At 44.7% G+C, this 15,290-nt stretch overlaps 1 protein-coding gene across 6 annotated transcripts in view; it reads left to right on the top strand.

Moving 5' to 3' along the window:
- The window catches only part of MKRN1 (makorin ring finger protein 1), a 548,705-nt gene that overhangs the window by 219,177 nt on the left and 314,238 nt on the right, over positions 1–15,290 (top strand). For all 6 annotated transcript variants that reach the window (XR_003943541.1, XR_003943540.1, XM_030215958.1 and 3 more), the window contains exon 4: positions 10,515–10,744. Coding sequence is in view for 4 of the 6 variants with exons in the window: in XM_030215958.1 (XP_030071818.1) it covers positions 10,515–10,744 (230 nt within the window). In the remaining 2 variants the exon portion in view is untranslated. The remainder of the gene's footprint in view (positions 1–10,514; positions 10,745–15,290) is intronic.

Below are 15,290 nucleotides of genomic sequence, written 5' to 3'. Positions count from 1 at the left end.
GTGTAAGGCTTGGAAACATGAGAAGTCAATTAAGTCTAGGTATCATACAATGGAATCAATAAATTTAAGTGTATATATGATTGAAACGAACTAGTATATCATTGCCACAAAAGTAATCAGTAGTCAAACTTTGATTATATAAGTATTGCTTAAATTGGTATTAATAAAGGAGCCGTGTTTCATTTAACATTAATAAAAAACTAATAGTGGTTACATGAAAGTCTACTATTATGAATAAATACTGCAAAGTCAAAAGCATTATAATTGTGAGTGTTGCAATGCCTTAACTCTAATAGGCCTAGAATATATAGGAAGGCCATATTAACTGCTAATGGCTTGGAAAATACATAGAAGCGTATTCTTCTTCTGTTCCAGCAACAAGCTCAATATCATAGTAACATAGTAGATGACAGCAGAAAAAGACCTGCACGGTCCATCCAGTCTGCCCAAGAAATGTGCCACTTTTTTGTGTATACCTTACCTTGATTTGTACCTGTCTTTTTCAGGGCACAGACCGTATAAGTCTGCCCAGCACTATCCCCGCCTCCCAACCACCAGCCCCGCCTCCCACTACCGGCTCTGTTATCCAATCTCGGCTAAGCTCCTGAGGATCCATTTCTTCTGAACAGGATTCCTTTATGTTTATCCCACGCATGTTTGAATTCCGTTACCGTTTTCATCTGCACCACCTCCCGCGGGAGGGCATTCCAAGTATCCACCACTCTCTCCGTGAAAAAATACTTCCTGACATTTTTCTTGAGTTTGCCCCCCTTCAATCTCATTTAATGTCCTCTCGTTCTACCGCCTTCGTATCTCCGGAAAAGGTTCGTTTGCGGATTAATACCTTTCAAATATTTGAACATCTGTATCATATCACCCCTGTTTCTCCTTTCCTCCAGGGTATACATGTTCAGGTCAGCAAGTCTCTCCTCATACGTCTTGTAATGCAAATCCCATACCATTCTCGTAGCTTTTCTTTGCACCGCTTTGATTCTTTTTACATCCTTAGCAAGATATAAGTTATAAGACGTTCATACAGGACATAATGGCCTGCAGGTTCTTTCTTGCTTATAGCAGCAGTAACTACACGTACCACTAATTCCCTAATATATGGGACGATACATCCTACAACTATGAAAATAGCAATGCAAACAACAATAGCAATTGCAGCTGAAACAAAATGATTCTTCCATTTACCAAAGGTTTTATCCAGCCCATCCAGTCCAAGAGGTGTCAACACCAGAGTTGCGAGCCAGTTCCTCTGAAAGTGAGGTGAGGCCTTTCAGAGCTCTGGAGATTGACCCGTCTGGAGTGGTGTTATTGGGGATAAAAGTACAGCATTGAGTACCTAGTTTTACACACACACCACCATCTGATGCTGTCATCATATCAAGAATCATTCGATTTTCCATTGTCATTCTACTGGTGGCATCTAATTGGGCTGCTATTCCTTGAACAGCATTTCTGGAGTAATTAACAAATCTTTGCTGATTGTAATAGATGTAATTATTCCAATCTACATTTTTGTTAATTGTAGCCTACGGAAAGAAAAATGACTCAAAACCTGAGGCAATTTGATTACGGGCCTTGAGTTCATCAGGTACCCCTCTAGGAACTCCAACTGAGTCTATATAGACATGATCATCAAATGAACCTGGTACAGAGGCCTCCCTTTTCAATCTGTGTGAAGAAGGAGAGTGGGATGAACTTAGGGAGGCAATTACTAGTGGAATTACCAATTTAACAAGGGCACAAGTTCCCTTCCAACTTCGGTGCAGGGTGTGATAAAGAGTGTTGGTTCCACAATACCACCATACATCAGTGCAGGCTTGAGAAAAGGCAGTAAAATTTACCTGTTCAATTCTGTAATGGGTAGTTTTGCAGGAAGTCAAATTACCTAAAAACCTCATGTTTTGGGTTGGGTACCTGGCCAGACAAGTCTGGAACATTGTAGTGGGATCAGGTCTTATGAAGGTGGGGGGAATTCTCTGTCTTAGGGGCAATGCAGGATAACTCTCTGCTAAGGCTTGACAAGACTGATTAATAGGCTCTAACGCCTGGAGTAACTGTAACATATACAGGAAACCTTCTGGATGGTGGGAAAGGTCAAAAGGAATGGGGACTGCTAAGGGATCTGCACGGGCATGGGCGCAGAAGTAGCAGTTGGTGACATTCAAATTGGCTGTGGTGAAGTCAGCCCATTCTAGCCAAAGGTTCCGTTCACCAAATCCAGTTTCCAGAACGACCCAATCCTTAGCATTCTCAATTCTGCGAACCTGATATGGAATCTTCATTGCAGGGGCTAAGATTGGCATTAATGGGTTTTTCTGTACTCGAGGGGTGAGAAAGGCAATGTGATAGCTGGGTGGTATTTGTGTCTTTATTGGGAATATCAATTCCGAATAAAGAACTGGCAGGAGGAAGAATACAGATTGTGACAATAGGATCTCTGCCTGCAGCATCTATTCCTAGAAAATAGGTCTGGTAGGTACTTGTTACACCTGTAAAGGTGATGGCAACAGGGTTACAATGGTCTATCTGGCAGTGCTGGGCATCTGCTTTTAACTTGAGAATGGTAATACTCTTTTTTAGAGGATTGTCATTACCTTGTTATTGACGTTGGCCTGATTTCCACCAGACTTTAGACCAACTGTTACAATTAGAACCTGGACACATGTACATATCATATGCAGAGTAATACCGTTGCCAACTTAAATCCCCACAGTTAACATAAGCACAAACATCAAGAGTAACTACTAGTGTGTCATTTATGGGAGATAAGATGATAGGATGGTCAGGTCCTGACATTACCTGAGGAAAAATGGGTATGGGAAGGGTGAACAGGGAACAGGTTAGAAAGAAAATAGCAGTCATGATTGTCTTGGTTTAGAGAGCTGAAATAAGAAGATAGTGTATAGAGGTTAACCCTGGGGTTTCTGCTGAAAGGGAAGGAATCTCAGGAAAAATGATTAAGTCAACTGTTAAGGTACCTGGGGTAGATCCTTGTTGCTCTGAGTTGTTGGTCTCCAACAGGGCAAAGGGAATAAATCTCAAGACCTTGATTCCCTCTTGTCCTAATGTAGAACCATGGTTGCCAACCACTGTTGACAATGTTATACGTGACAAGCCAAAAGTCAAACAATTCTGCTGTGTCAGGTATGGTTAATGGGGTTTCTGATCGTTCAACTCTTACAACGCCACATCCTTCAAATACGTCTACTACTTCTCTATCAGGGCCTACGGTCCAGGTGTCAAACAATGTGGAACACAGTGTCTGATACCTGGTTAGGGGATCCCAGGTAGGGTCATCGTCTGAGGCGGAGTCCCAGGGGAAGGCCCAAGGGAGGGGTCTTGTGGCAGTGGCCTGGTTCATGCAGTGGGAAATACCTCCCTAAAGCAGGAGCATGAAATAGCAGAAGGTGAACAGTTAGGTAACAGTGAGGAGTATAGGGACAAAAAACAGTTCAAGAGCAATCCCCTAACAGTCTAGGTACAGGTGATAGTAACCTTAGTGTCTATATTGGAGAAACTCATGACGTTTTTCAAATACATAAACAATTAGTCCAACCATCAAAATTATAAGGACTATAAGAACAACAATCTCTAATGCAAGTTTTGGTGTGCAAAATTTAATGTCCTCTGGTGCGTTGCTCTGAGCATCAGACAAACAGGGTGGACTTGCGTCACACTGTTCTGGTGGAAGAACAGCAGATGCAGGCTCAGCAACAGGTTCAACGGGGGTCAAATCAACAAGGGTGGACTCTTGGTGACGGGCAATGTTCCGTGCAGGTACAGGTGGTGCTTCCTGGTAGGTATTGTCTGTGGAGGTTAGAAACTCGGTCATAGGACAGAATGTTTAGTCCATCAGCATAAAACAGTGGTAGCAAAGACTGTGTAAATCAAAAAGGTTGTGGTAAAGATGGTGAAGACGTTCAATGTCAGGGGCATGAGGAGTGATCAAATCCTCAACCAAATCGAGTATATGCACAATCCTGGCTTGTAAGTAGGGGATGCGCTCTTCAGGTACAGGAACCAGGTGTAGCAGTAGTGGTGGAGGCTGCAGGGGTGGCAACTGTGGAACTGGTGGAGGTGGCTGGTTGACTTGTGGTGGGTGATCTGGGATCATCAATTGGCTTGAAAAGGTCGGAATCAGGAGCCTTGTAGACACGGATATCTTGTAGGTGAACCCAAGAAGCATGGTCTCGCAACTTGGCTGCAGTGGCTGCCAGGGCCTCAACTTGGAAGTGTCCTACGTAGATAGGATCTTTCCACGTTTTGTGGGTGTAATACTTCCGGTAAACCCAAGCTCCAGCTTTGAGATGTGTTGGGGAACCAGGGGCAGGGGCAGGGCTATCATTACCCTCCCCTCTTCTGTCTGAGATTGCCTGTGGAAGCGAGGACAGAGAAGTAATGATATTTTGCAATACATCCCAGTAAACAGAATAGGAGTCAGGCAAGGTGTTGTCAGGATAGCCTTTAAGAAGGCACATATGGCGGCCAGCGCAGAGCTGAAAAGGAGACAACTTTAAAGATGCAGAGGGGAGGCTCGCAGGGCCATCAAGGCCAAAGGCAAAGCATCGAGCCATGTCTTAATGCCATTTGCCATAAATTGTCTCAATTTCGTTTTCAAAAGGCCATTGTAGCGCTCAACTAGGCCATGCTGGTAGGTCTGTAAACAGAAACAGTACGGTGAGTAATACCCAAGGCAGGAAGAAAAGACTTGAGGAACTCATTAACAAAATGAGAACCATTGTCTGTAGTTATGCGACAGGGAATCACAAATCTGGGAATGATTTCCTGACAAAGAGAAAGTGGCATGATGTGCGTAGTTTCTCTGGTGCAGGGAAATGCTTCTATCCAGCATGAAAAGGCATCCATGCAGACAAGCAGGTACCTTTTACCTCGGACAGGGATCTGCATATCAGTGAAATCAACATACCAGTGGAGGCCTGGACCTTGCACAGCGGGCAAGTGACCATTAGGAATAGCGGGTCCCCGCTTAGGTGTATACAGAAAACATTTATAACAATGCTGGACATCCGTCTTACACAAAGGTAGAAGTTGTGGGGAAGGGGGGTGGGACGTCAGGGGGAGGGGTGTGTGGAGAGGAGCAGTTGTGGGAAGGTGGGAGGGAGGAGGAGGCACAGAAGGGGGAGGTAAGGGTCATAGAGAAAGGAGGGGCTGAGGGGGGAGAAGGAGGAGGGGTGGTAGGGGGAGAGGAAGGAGGGGGGAGGAAGGAGGGGTGGAGGGGGAGAGGAAGGAAGGGCTGAGGGGGAGAAGGAGGAAGGGTGGAGGGGGAGAGGAAGGGGGAGAAGGAGGAGGAGTGGAAGGAGAAGAGGAGGGAGCCGGGGAGGGGGGAGAGGAAGGAGGGGCTGAGGCGAGGAGGAAGGAGGGGTGGAGGGGGGAGAAGGAGGGGGTGGGCGGAGGTGTGTCAAGTTAGTTGGGGAAGGCATTCGGGACATGCACCGGCAGAGTGAGGCCAGGACCAGGTGGCAGTGGACATGACGTCATCTGGCGGGCCAGGTCATCAGCTAGATTGTTGCCATTGATTGCAAAGAAAAAGGTGGTCTCTTGGTGGTCCCTAATCCGTGTGATGGCAGTGCTGGAGGGCCTCAAATAGTGACGTCTAAACTGGTAAATGGCTTAAAGGCTGTCCAGTAGAGGAAACCATACCCCTCTGGTTCCACTTACGTGCAAGAGAGTGCAGAGAGGAAAAGTCATAGTCGGAATTTGTTACTATAGAGAGATCAGTGTCCAAAGCTTTAAATTGTAAGACATACAGTACAGCCGCCAGTTCAGCTGTTTGGGCAGTGTAATTGTCAGGGAGTAAAAACTGGACAAAGTCAAGTATGTCTTCATCAGGTGAGTAATTGACAGCTGCAAAACCAGCTTTTTGATTCTGAAATGACCCATCAGTAAACCACACTTGTCCATGCTGTAATATCTCATAATTAATTGTAAGAGAGTCAGGCAAGGGGGGCAAGCGTGAGGTGAACTGGTGTGGAAAAAGGGCACTGTGGCCTGTAAGAGTAATGGTGAACAGAGGATCAAGACGCTGAATGTCTCTCACTGTCAGTGGATGAATGGAATGCACTACACTAAATAAAATCACCTGATATTTCTGGAGACGAAAAGCAGTCATGTGACTGATCTGTTAGTCTAAAAGGTACTTAACATCATGAGAAGTGTGCAAAATAACAGGGAGATGGGGAACATGGCTGTAAAGCTTCAGGATTGCAGTAGCCGCTGCAACTAATCCTTTTTCACAGAGAGCAAAAGCTCTTTCAACAGAGGAAAAGGAACCTGATAAATACCCACAAGTTATATCCTCGTCTACCTGAGTTATTAATGCAGTCCAGGTGTCCTCTGAATGGACAATCCATAAATGGACATCCTGGGATATATCAATAGTTGGTAATGGGGAACTGAGCATCACATCTTTCACTAAAGACATGAGATCCTCAGTTTCTTCAGTAGTGAGGTGTATAGGTTCTTTTTTAAGTTTTTGTTTCCCTGCTAACATGTGATAAAAGGGCTGGCTGCGGGCTGAATAGTTGGGGATCCATAATCTGCAGTAATTGAGCATACCCAGTACAGCTCTGAGATCGGAGACTGTATCAGGCATGCGCAAGGAAGATACATGTTGCAATGTCTCGGTTGATAGGCAACGTGTCTGAGAACCTATCTGATGGCCAAGAAAAGTATCTTGATACTGTGCAACCTGTAACTTTTTACGGTTCACCTTGTAACCCTTCGTAGCTAAAAAGGCTAGGTAGTCACAAGTAACCTGCAAACAGGTATCAAAATTTGGGCACGTAATCAACATGTCATCGACATATTGAATGATGGATGTGTGGGGTGGCAGAACATATCTGTGATCCTTGAATTCACAAATATGTTCTGCCAGTGTCTGAGAGAATATGGTGGGACTGTCAATAAAACCCTGTGGAAGGCGTGTTCATTGGTAGGTGTTATTATCAAATTGAAAAGCAGTGAGAGGGCGGCTTTGAGGGTCAAGTTTGATAGAAAAAAAGGCATTAGACAAATCAATGGTGGAATGGTATTTTTGAAGGGTAATGCTGTTTAACAGAGTAGTGGGGTTTTCCACGTTTGGAAAGATGGGCGTGGTCGCCTCATTTAACGCGCGCAAATCTTGAACGATGTGTCACTGGCCTGGCTCTTTCTTGTTAACTGGAAACAATGGGGTGTTGTACGGTGAGTGACACATCTCTATTATTCCTTGCTGTAATAAGGAATGAATTTGTTCTTGATCACCCGCAACAACTTCTGGTTTCAGAGGGTACTGGGGAATTTAGGGACCCTTACATCCGGGCATAAGTTGAATGTGGTGAGATTGAGCACCTCACCGTAGGGTGAGGAAGAAGATGCCCACGATAATCAAGTAACCTGTCAAGGGCGGCAGTGATCTGCTGATGAACATAGGATGTCACTGTCATTAAAAGGGATTTATGGTCCAGACGACCAGACAAGTCAAAATTAATTTGAAACTTGAAAAGATTTAACAGGTCTCTGCCTAGCAAATTAACAGGACAAACAGGTGCATATAGCAGTGATGCAGATAAAAGTTGATTTGCAAACTGGACAGGCAAAGGTTCAAGAATGGGAGGGACATGTGCTAGCACAGAGCGTGAAGCGCCTATGTCAATGAGAAATGAAATGGGCACATTGCAGATTGGCAAAGTGATCATGGGGTCTTCATAACCTGCCTCAGTGCGAACCAGCCTAGTCACTGAGGACGGCGGCTGTCGGGGTTCCACCTGGGGAAGGATTGCTGAACAGGGGAATTATTGTGCCGTGCATGTCTATCAAAAGACCTTAAATCCTGGTGACATTCAGATGCAAAATGGCTTAGGCCATGACAGCGTCAGCATTCAATATTGGCACGGCGATTGGGGCTAGACTGGTTGGTGTCTACAGAGGGTCACATGTCGCGATTTGGTGGACCTCTCTGTTTTGGTCTACCTCGAGACATGGGGTACCCATTTCTGTTATCATTGTGGTAGGACCTAGGGTTGGGACCTCTGGCATTATTATAATAGGTACCAGAGTACATGGTGAGGTTGGATGAGGGTAGGTCGTGTTTCACACAGAAGGGAAACTCTGTACAGTCAGGAGGGCAATTGGCACAAGGGTTTTGAATCTCTGGACTGGAACTGGTGGATGGTGTACCGTAACGGATGTTGGACAAATTTGGTGAGCAGGAACTATGAGTTGAGGGGAGACAGGGTGATGACATTGGGGTACTTGAACTGGAGGAGGAGGCAGAGGAAAAAAGAGTGGTCAGTGCAGACCTTTCATCCTTCAGTTTGGCTATCTTAAGGGTCATAAGATGGGTGCGCATGGCCTTTTCTTTACATAGCTCATTCTGTGATTTCTTTAATTAGGACTCTGCAATGGTGAAGTATATGGTCCTTCATCTTGGGCCATGCTTTGTGGGACAGATCGACAGTACTGTCAAGACCCTCTATAACTTTAGGAGGAAGGGTCTCCTTGAGGAGATGGTAAAAAACTGGCAGAGCATTTGTAGCATCAAACCTCTGTTCAGTCTCATCTTGGTAGAGTTGCTGCATCCGCAACAGGAAGGTTTCAATTGGTTCCGTGTCTGGAACCCATCTCTGAGAGGTAAGGACGGAGAAGTCCTTATGATGGGGAAAGGCCGTACGAATGGCAGCCATTAATTTAGTTTCAATTAAAGAGAAGGGATTACCATCAAAGGTAGTGGAGGCCATGATTTCAGCATAGCCCGCTTGTGTAAATAGGTCACCCACATTGGCATGGGGAGTGCGACCTAATAGAGCTTTAATGTCGCCAGCAGCGAATGAGGTTCCAAGTGTGACTTCTCAGAATTGGTGAATTCATCGCCCACCGCCATTGGTAATGTCGGGGAGGTGTACAAGGGTATTTAGGTCAGCAGCGGAGTAAGGAGTATACTCCATGTGAGGTTTCCCGCCAGACATTTTGTTAAGGAGCGGCAGGACTTTTGCAGGGGGTTCAGGAGAAGAGAGAGTGAGTACAGCAAGGCTGTAGTTAGTACCATCGGGTAATTTGTAACCCAAAGGTTGTTTGGATCGGGTATTGTCTGCAATATGTGGAACATAGCTGTCCGCTTAAATGAGGTGGTAGTGCCGGGCAATAACAGCATCTATTCGGTCGTTAATTGTATGATCTTGTGGAACTAGACTGGAGGATGCAGAGTCAGTCTATAGGGGATGATGCTGCTGGCGGGGTATGGGAAGGCACCAAGTCAGATGGGAGCAGCATCATCCCCTATAGACTGTGACTCTGCATCCTCCAGTCTAGTTCCACAAGATCATACAATTAACGACCAAATAGACACTGTTGGGTGGAGGAACTCACTGATGGAGCCTCGTGTGGTGAAAGGTGGGGCATGGCATCAGATTGGGAAGGCTGAACCAATATAGGCTCAGCCACAAGGGTGGGCTTAGAAGGCTGTACAGGCATGGGTACAAACTGTGGGACAGAGTGTCTCACGGGGGGGGGGGGGTGATTGAGTACCCTATACTTCAGAGGTGGCAGAGTGTCTGCAACTGAAGCAGCAGCAGGAATGGAGGGGACAGATCGGGGACGAGGGGGGCAGTCAATTGGAATCTTGGGACGCGCACCCAGGGGTGGCCAATCTGTAGCAGTGGCACGAGCTGTGGCCATAGGGGGTAAAACAGGTGGCAGGACAGCATACTCAGTGAGGGCTGTGCCTGACTGAGACTGGAATGAGTTTGACGGTGGAAGGAACGGAGGGACAGGGGATTGGGGAGGGTAGGATGGGAGATTCACATTACTGACATTACAGGAAGGGAGGTATCTCTGTCACACACACACTCTCTCTCTCATATACAATGTCTTTCTGACTCTCACTCTCACACACTCTGTCTCACACTGTATCACATTCACTCTCTGTGTGCCACACACTCACTCACACACTCGCTTGGTCTCATACACTCACTCTCACAGAGAATCTGTGTCTCACAAACACTCTCTCTCGCACACACACACACACACTCTCTCTCACACTGTGTCTCACATACACACTTGCACACACTCTCATTCTCACACACACACTCTCTCACAAACACACTCACACCCAGACTCACTCTCTCTCTCACACACTCACACTTTCACTCTGTCTCTCACACAGTCACTCTCACATACACTCTCCCAAACATACACACTCCGAGGAAAACCTTGCTAGCGCCCGTTTCATTTGTGTCAGAAACGGGCCTTTTTTACTAGTATCTAAATATTACTTAAGTTACAGTCGTTTAAAGAGCTACATTAATATTTTGCCTTGATGCTATATTTTGTAAAGTGATGCTGTACATTGAGCCTGCAAAAAGGTGGGAAAATGTGGGATACAAATGCAACCAACAAATAAATAAATAAATAAATAAATAAGTAGTATAACTGAGTGTACTGCAGGCCCTCTGTCTTTGTACTGAATAGCTTATTGCTTTCTTTCTCCTTTTGAACAATCTTAGCTGCCGCGTGCTATCTTGAAACTCCTGTACATGAACCGGTTATTGAAGAGGGAGAATGTGAGAAGCAGCTGACATGCATGGAATTGAAGAAAGAACTCTGTCCCTATGCTGCTATGGGAGAATGTCGTTACGGAGAGAACTGTGTGTATCTCCATGGTGATATATGTGACATGTGTGGGCTGCAGGTGCTTCATCCTGTGGATACTGCTCAGAGATCTCAACACATAAAGGTAGGAACATAAGTCTTGAGTACTCTGCTGGAGGATTTGATGTTGTTCCCAGTCTTGCATATTTATTCCCTGAGGGTCTCCCCTCTCCAAAATCAGATTATATATATGGATTATGCTTGAAAGTATCATAGGGGTTTTTATTTTTATTTTTTTTTGGGGGGGGGGGGGGGGGGAGTAGCGCATCCTTTGCTCTAATGCATTCTCATTGCATCTCTTAAGAATGGACACTTGAGAACTGATTTACAACATAGGGAATCTTATAAAGATAAAATTACATCAACACAATGGTCTCATGCGTAGGCCTGACTCCCTAGGGCGCAGTCCATGACCTGCAGCCTATGAGATCCGTACTCTGCATCCCCAAATTATAGCCTAGAGTCGTTAGCTTGGTGAGGCTACTGCCAGTGGTTCCTGTGGCTTCACTACCAGCTGGGGGTGGGGGGCATCAAGATCCCCATCTCCTTCTCCTGTTGGCCCCAATCTGGCAAAAAAAAAAATAAAATCCTGTTGGTTGGAAAAGTAATGGAGGTGCGTTTATGTTGTGGATTAGGAATTGGTTATTGGACAGAAAACAGAGGGTAGGGTTAAGTGGTTATTTTTCTCAATTGAGGAGGATGAATAGCGGTGTGCCGCAGGGATCTGTACTGGGACCGGTGCTGCTAAACAAATATCTGGAATCTGAATGACAAGTGAGGTGATTAAATTTGCAGATCACATAAAACTATTCAAAGTTGTCAAAACACATGCAGACTGTGAAAAATTGCAGGAAGACCTTAGGAAACTGGAAGACTGGGCATCCAAATGGCAGATGAAATTTAATGTGGACAAATGCAAAGTGGTGCACATTGGGAAGAATAATCTGAATCATAGTTATCTGATGGTATGGTCTATCTTAGGAGTCAGCACCCAAGAAAATGTTCTAGATATCATTGTAGACAATAAGCTAAAACCTTCTTCCCAGTGTGCGGTGGCAAACAGGATGCTAGGAATTATTAGGAGAGGGATGCAAAATAAGACCAAGAATTTATAGTGTCTCTGTATCGCTCCATGGTGTGACCTCACGTTGAGCATTGCGTTCAATTCTGGTCGCCATATCTTAAAAAAAATATATATAGTGGAATTAGAAGAGGTTCAAAGAAGAGCAACCAAAATGATAAATGGGATAGAAGTCATCTCGTATGAGGAAAGATTAAAGAGGTTAGGGTTCTTCAGCTTGGAAAAGAGATGGCTGAGGGAGGATAGTATTCAGGTCTACAAAATCCTGAGTGGTGTAGAACGGGTAAAAGTGAATACATTTTTTTACTCTTTCAAAAAGTACTCTAAGACCAGGGGACAGGTTAAATTCAATGTGGACAAATGCAAAGTGATGCACATTGAGAAGAATAATCCAAATCATAGTTATCTGATTCTAGGGTCCACTTTTGGAGTAAGCACATAAGAAAATGACCTAAGTGTCATATTAGACAATACTCTGAAATCTTCTGTCCAGTGTGCAGTGGTGGCCAAAAAAGCAAACAGGATGCTAGGAATTATTAGGAGAGGGATGCAAAGTAAGACAAAATATTATAATGCCCCTGTATCGATCCAGGGTGCAACCTCACCTTGAGTATTGTGTTCAATTCTGAATGCCGTATCTCAAAAAAAGATGTAGTGGAATTAGAAAAGGTTCAAAGAAGAATGACAAATGATAGAGGAGATGGAACTGCTCCCATATGATGAAAGGCTAAAGAGGTTAGGGCTTTTAAGCTTGGAAAAGAGATGGCTGAAGTGGAATATGATTGAGGTCTACAAACGCCTGGGTGGTGTGGAGCGGGTGGAAATGAATCGGTTTTTCACTCATTCAAAAAGTACAAGGACCTAGGGACACTCAGTGAAATTGTTTGGGAATACTTTTAAAACAAGAGGAAATATTTTTTCACTCAAATAATAGCTGAGCTCTGGAATTCGTTGCCGAAGGATGTGGTAACTGCGATTAGCATATCTGGGCTTAAAAAAGATTTGGACAAGTTCCTGGAGGAAAAATCCATAATCTGCTATTGAGATAAGATATGGGGGAAGCCACTGCTAGCCCTGGAATGGTGCTACTATTTGGATTTCTGCCAGGTACTTGTGACTTGGATTGGCCACTGCTGGAAGCGGGATGCTGGGCGAGATGGACCATTGGCCTTACCCAGTATGACTGTTCTTATGTTCTAATAGCTTCCTTCACCTCACTTTTTAACCATGCCGGCTGTCATTTGGTCTTCCTTCCACCTTGTTGAATACATGGAATATATCTGGGCTGGGCTTCCAGGATGTTATTTTTGAATAATATCCATGCCTGATTTAAATTTTTGACCTTTGCAGCTGCTCTTCTAAGGGCTTTTTTTTTTATTTTTGACCATTCTCATTTTATCATAGTCTCTTTTTTGTAAGTTAAATGCTAATATATTGGATTTCCTTTGTGTATGTACTTCAGATATTATATCAAATGTGATCATGTTATGATCGCTGATATCAAGTGGCTCCAGCACCATTACCTCCTGCACCAGATCATATGCTCCACTAAGGACTAAATCTAGATTGTTCCCCCTCTTGTTGGTTCCTCAACCAGCTACTCCATAAAGCAATCCCTGATTTCATCTAGAAACTTTATATCCCTAACGTGGCCTGATGTTACTTTTATCCATTCAGTATCAGTATAATTGAAATAGCCCATTATTATAATGTTCCCCAGTTTGTTAGCCTCCCTAATTTCTGATAACATTTCTGCATCTGTCTGTTCATCTTGGCCAGGTGGACGGTAGTACACTCCTGTAAAATATTCTTTTTGCTCATCCACCAATGGTGAGAGCAGTGACAGCTCCACCCAGAATCCTGAACACGGTGGCAACCATCCTATGTCCAAGAGGAGAAAAGGAGCACCCCAGAAGGGGAGGGGGTAGGGAAAGGAAAGGGGGAAAAGTAGTTGTGAAGCAGGAAAGCAGAGAGGGAGAAGATGTCAGTTTGGGGTTATGGGGAGGGTTAGTGTGGGCTTATGGGTTGAGGGAAGTATATTGTGCAGATCAGTGTGAGAGAAGTACTTGGGAAGGGTGATGTGGTGAGTTTATAGTGGGCACGCAAGGGGAATGGTGGATCAAGCAGCAAGGGGATGGAAAATGGGAAGGGCCTATGTACTGTGCGATATTGTCTGTACACATGCCTGAGTTGCTCAGAGATGGCTAAAATACCTTCACAGAAATGCTACTACTACTACTTACTACTACTTATCATTTCTAAAGCGCTACTAGACGTAAGCAGCGCTGTACACTTGAACATGAAGAGACAGTCCCTGCTCGACAGAGCTTACAATCTAATTAGGGCAGACAGGACAAACGAGATAAGGGAATATTGAAGTGAGGATGATAAAATAAGGGTTCTGAACAATGAATAAGGGTTAGGAGTTAAAAGCAGCATCAAAAAGATGGGCTTTTAGCCTAGATTTGAAGACGGCCAGAGATGGAGCTTGACGTACCGGCTCAGGAAGTCTATTCCAGGCATATGGTGCAGCAAGATAAAAGGAACGGAGTCTGGAGTTAGCAGTGGAGGAGAAGGGTGCAAATAAGAGAGATTTACCCAGTGAACGGAGTTCCCGGGGAGGAATGTAGGGAGAGATGAGATTGGAGAGGTACTGAGGAGCTGCAGAGTGAATGCACTTATAGGTCAATAAAAGGAGTTTGAACTGTATGCAGAAACGGATAGGAAGCCAGTGAAGTGACTTGAGGAGAGGGCTAATATGAGCATAACGACACTGGCAGCAGAATTTTGAACAAATTGAAGAGGAGAGAGATGGCTAAGTGGGAGACCTGTGAGAAGCAAGTTGCAATAGTCTAAGCGAGAGGTGATAAGAGTGTGAATGAGGGTTCTGGTAGTGTGCTCAGAAAGGAAAGGGCGAATTTTGCTGTCTTTCTATGTTTAAATTGTACAGCGCTGCGTAACCCTAGTAGCGCTTTAGAAATGTTAGTTAGTAGTAGAAGTAGTATATTGTAGAGAATGAAATGACAGGTTTTAGCAGTCTGTTGAATATGTGCAGAGAAGGAGAGGGAGGAGTCGAAGTTGACCCTAAGGTTGCGAGCTGATGATACAGGAAGGATGAGAGTGTTAGCCACAGAAATAGAGAATGGGGGAGGAGGAGAGGTTGGGGGAAAGATGAGAAGTTCAGTCTTGATCATGTTTAGTTTCAGATGGTGCTGAAACATCCTGGCAGCAATGTCAGACAGGCAGGCTGAGATTTCTGGAGACGTAGATCTGGGAGTCATCAGCATAAAGATGATACTGAAAACCATGGGATGAGATCAGAGTATCAAGGGAAGAAGTATAGATGGAGAAAAGAAGAGGTCCCAGGACAGATCCCTGAGGTACACCAACTGACAGTGGGATAGAAGTAGAGGAGGATCCACTAGAGTATACACTAAAGATACGCTGGGAGAGATAAGAAAACCAGGAAAGAACAGAGCCCTGAAATCCAAGTGAGGACAGCGTATCAAGGAGTATGCTGTGATCAACAGTGTCTAAAGCAGCAGATAGA

This window comes from Microcaecilia unicolor, chromosome 10, assembly GCF_901765095.1.
Source record: "Microcaecilia unicolor chromosome 10, aMicUni1.1, whole genome shotgun sequence".
NCBI classification, from domain to species: Eukaryota; Metazoa; Chordata; class Amphibia; order Gymnophiona; family Siphonopidae; genus Microcaecilia; species Microcaecilia unicolor.
This window is presented reverse-complemented; position numbering and strand designations above follow the sequence as displayed.